At 43.8% G+C, this 4,518-nt stretch overlaps 1 protein-coding gene across 1 annotated transcript in view; it reads left to right on the top strand. All coding sequences in view use genetic code 11, as the record gives it.

Annotated features, from left to right (window-relative positions):
* Positions 1 to 3,485: 3,485 nt before the first annotated feature.
* Positions 3,486 to 4,518, top strand: part of EGR_04894 (hypothetical protein) — a gene marked incomplete at both ends in the record, with an annotated part of 9,061 nt that continues 8,028 nt past the window's right edge. Inside the window, one exon of the mRNA XM_024494143.1 lies at positions 3,486 to 3,527. Within this exon, the coding sequence (XP_024351380.1) occupies positions 3,486 to 3,527 (42 nt within the window). The remainder of the gene's footprint in view (positions 3,528 to 4,518) is intronic.

Below are 4,518 nucleotides of genomic sequence, written 5' to 3'. Positions count from 1 at the left end.
ATTTAAAATTTGAGAATAGGCTGAGGTCGTTTCGAGCCCAACAACTCTAATCATTGGCCATGCCGGATAAAAGTGTTTATACTAATGAGTGCCAGCCATCCTGGGGGAAACTTCGGAGGGATCCGGCTGCTAGAAAATTCGATTATTCTTTCGCCCCTATACTCACGTTGACGAACGATTTGCACGTCAGAATCGCTACGGTCCTCCACCAGAGTTTCCTCTGGCTTCAACCTACGCAAGCATAGTTCACCATCTTTCGGGTCTCAACATGCATGCTTACGCTCCACCCCGATGACGCATTAACTGGCTAGCTGGCGCAGCCACACACATGCAATGTTGCGTGCGACAAGCACACAACACAACACGCACACGCAACGGCACCAACGCAAGCCAATGAACACACCATGGGACGGGCCGTTGATGCGCCCACTGCTTTTCGTCGCCTCGACAAGCCTAAACCAAATGGCCGGCAGGCCAGCTAGCGGCCACTCGCCAGCAGCAGGATCTCACCTCGTTGTATGGCCTCAGGTTTCGTGTACACCCTTTGGCTAGCACACAAGTTAAACTCCTTGGTCTGTGTTTTAAGACGGGTCAGGCGGCTTCTCTAACACGGCACAACTGACTATTCCACCCCCGGCACCTCATGCACTCGAGGCAAAGCAGAGCCACTCAAGACAAGCGACGGACCACTGGCGAACCCACACACATTTTGCAGACAACACGACAGTCACGCCAGACGCTGATAAACGGCCGCGTCCCACTCCACCACACCTGTAACATGCGTGCCGGATACCATGACCGCTTGCCCGAAGGAACAAACGAATGAGACGGATAAAAACCGATGCCTTGCGCAGTCACCTACACCACCGCAGCCTGCCAAGCCACCAACAGTGTGGTCACAGCACAATAGCCATCAGTGGCTCGTTGACTATCAGTACACGCCAGCACGCAGCAGCACTGGGACACCACTGCGCCTTCTGCTCACTTCTTGCAATCGTGCCCGCCAAATCCTCCTGTCCCTCCATCCATCCATCCATCCGTCCATCTATCCATTAGTTCACCAATCTTCCAGTCGGTCAGCCGGCTAGTCAGCCGTGAAGCTAACGAACTAGCTAACCGAGTGAGGAGGAGGACTACCATGAGGACATGACTCGACCACCGCAGACCGCCAGTCTCACCCGTCGTGGTGTTCATGACAGAGAAGATGCACAAACTGCAAGGCCTAAAGACGAGTGGCATGCTTCGGCTCCCGTCCGACACGCACAGCACAGGCCGCAACCTCGGATCCACCTACCCACTCCACCCCGCTTACCCACTTAGCCTCCCATTCACGCACCAGCAGGACAGACAGACAGGCGGATAGGTAGACAGGCAGTCTAATCTTACTGTGGCTAAGTGACGCAATTCGTGTGACATATGTATCGACTTCACGCCATCGGTATTTACACTGGTGCAATGCTACGCCTACTTATAAAGAATTCGGCCCAACCGTAGAGCAAAAAACCTAATTATATGTCTTGTTGTCAGGACTAAATGCTATTCATTGCTTGAATGGAAACATTTTTAGGTAGATTTCAGTCTATCCGCAGGTCTATGCCATCATTAAGGGACGCAGCTCGTCGGACCATGACATCGAATTCTTGCAAAGCGATTGTAAATTTGTTTAATGACGCGTCTGCTTATATGGATGTCAGCTTATCCGGAGGGCAGCATAATTAATTACATGTCGCCAACAAAGGATTTTATGATATTCACTGCCTGATCAAAGGGCTAACTTAAAAAGATTTTATTCTATCTGCAGGTCAATTTCATTAATATTATGCATAATTATACAGATTTTAGGCTAACCTGATATCAAATGTCGTAGTGAGGCCGTAGCATATCGAATTATGGGTGGTAAACGATGCAACGCATAGGGAAATTATACAGATTTCATGCCACATGGGTGCCAACTGATGTAATGCCGGGTCTACTTATATGGAATTCAGCCAAACCGTAGTGCAGAAGGCTTAATTATATGTCTCCACTTTTGAATTTAATGCTATCCGTTGCTTGAAAGAGGCACTTCTTTAGGGGAGTTCAGATTATCAGCAGGCCTATATCATCAATACTATAACCATTTATAGTTTTATATTTAACGAGATGTCAATCATCGTCTTCAAGTTAAAGCGTAAGAATTTAACGGAGATTAAGTGACACAACTGATAGAAAATTAATATGGACTTCATGCCATGCGGTTGTCACCTGGCGTAAAACCACGTCTACTTATGTGGAATTCAGCCTACCCGTGGGGTAGCATGGCAAATATTGTGTGTGCTTCTCAGGCTTTCTTGCCATCAGTAGGTTGAATGAAGCTCAACTTAAAAAGACTTTAGGCTGACCCAATTTTACGGATTTAAGGGTAAATTGGCGTCGACTGTCGTATTGAAGTACAAGCACCTCGATTTGTCGTGGGTCAAGTCAGGTAACTCATGGGTACCAATAACAATTTCACGCTAAGCCGATATCAACTAATATAATGCCACACCTGCTTATTTGAAATTCAGCCTATCTGTAGGTGAGCACACTTAAATACGTGTCAACTTCTCATAAAATCATGCTAACCATTGATTGAAATAGACTTTATTTAAATAGACATCTATCCATCCGCAGGTCTATGTCATCAATGTTACACCTGCCTACAGGGTAACAGGGCTAAATTGTCGACGAATATTTTGCTTGTATCAAAGCGTATCAATTTAACGGAGGTCAAGTGACGCAACACATGTCACACTTATATTAATGCCCTGCATTCGGATGTCTGCTGATGTAATGGCAAGTCTACTTATGTGGAATTTAGCCTATCAGAAGGGTAACGTACCTAATAGTAATGTGTCATCTGCCTAGTAATTCCTACAATCCGATACTTAAAAGAAGATCTACCTAACTAGACTTTGGTCTATTTCATCAAAATATTAACTTTTTACAGGGGTCGCATGCCATCTGCTGATTAAAATAAGGCGTATTTAAATAGACATCAGTCTATCCGATGTTCTGTGTCATCAATATTATCTCTAATTAAATGGATTAAGGACTTAATTTTTTTATCGAATATCATGCAGTATTCTGAGCAAATGGATTTGACGGAGGTCAAGTTACGCAACGCATGGGTCATCTATATTGACTTTAGGCAAATGTGATGTCGACTGATAAATTACTACGTCTACATATCTGCTTCTCAGGATTTCTTGGGTCGGCTGGTTGAATGAAGCTCTACGTAAGGAGATACCAGTATATCTGCAAATCTACGTCGTCAATATAATAAATACTTGTGCGGATTCAAGTCCATTTTGATGTCAAAAAACATATTTGCTTTTAAGAGATTTGATTTCACGGAGGTTGTGGCGCAGCTCATTGGACATTTATATCAAAATAATGCAATGCGGATGTCAACTGATGCAATGCCAAGTGTACTTTTATGGAATTTAGCCTACCCGTAGCTTAGCATGGCAATTAATATGTGTGCCTCTCAGGATTTCTTGCAAGCGGTTGGTTGGATGAAGCTCTACTTAAATAGATTTCAGTCTAGCCATTCCTAGAGAGTTTTCCCTACTAAAACAAATGACCTCCACTACTTAAACCAGTTGTGCAAAGGCCAATGGGTGGAATTTCGAATGCTATCTATTCACAGTTTCATTGTTTACTATAACGGATCTAAAAATAGGTAGTTGTGAGGAAGTCAATGCATCATACGACGGCTGCCATATTTCGGTGGTTTTGAAATCAATTTATTACGAGTCTAATAATAGCTTACCAAAGGGTGTATAGTGAAGGTGCCTATATAAGACAGGGAACATAGCATTGTGCCTCAACAGCGGCCAGTAGTCGAAGTGAGTCCATTGCATCTTTCATTGCAGAATTTAAAAAGTTACATTTAAAATGCTCTGTTACTCTTTCTTATTTCCACGCATCTATGCATACCGTTTTTCGTGAGGTTGCTTCGACATCCCGCAGCAGCGGCAATCGTGTACATTTTAAGGGATGCATCACGTACATGAACATTTGTTCATAGCTTCAAGAGTAGAACATACTACCTTCTATGTTCAAAATGCAAAGTACAGTATTTTTTGGAAGTTTGATGAAAGAGCTAGCATTGTTTGATTTGCCTTTTACCGATTCCCCTCTGCAGGTATTCATGAAAGATTTGGCCGCTCACAGTAAATGACTCATCTCCGTGGCTTTAAGGTTGTTTTTTAATTAAAGACCCTTTTAAACTCTTGAAATTTTAAAATTTAAAGGATGAGATTGCTATTGCACCTTGCTTCAGGAAGTTGTCTGCTCTTTTAGGAGCCCAGTATTCTCATCTATGGGGAGCGATTGCGCATTTTTATATTCGTAGTCAGTAAGTTCCCATTACTGTTCTGGAGCAGGTTTTGCAGTTATCGGTGAGTCATGGCCGATGATTGCTCAATGAATTTGTTTGTAGGTCGTATCCTCGTCCTCTTCTTACGGAATCCAAATTGAGCGTGCACTGCATGG

This window comes from Echinococcus granulosus (genome assembly GCF_000524195.1).
Source record: "Echinococcus granulosus chromosome Unknown EG_S00033, whole genome shotgun sequence".
In the NCBI taxonomy this organism is placed as follows: domain Eukaryota; kingdom Metazoa; phylum Platyhelminthes; class Cestoda; order Cyclophyllidea; family Taeniidae; genus Echinococcus; species Echinococcus granulosus.
This window is presented reverse-complemented; position numbering and strand designations above follow the sequence as displayed.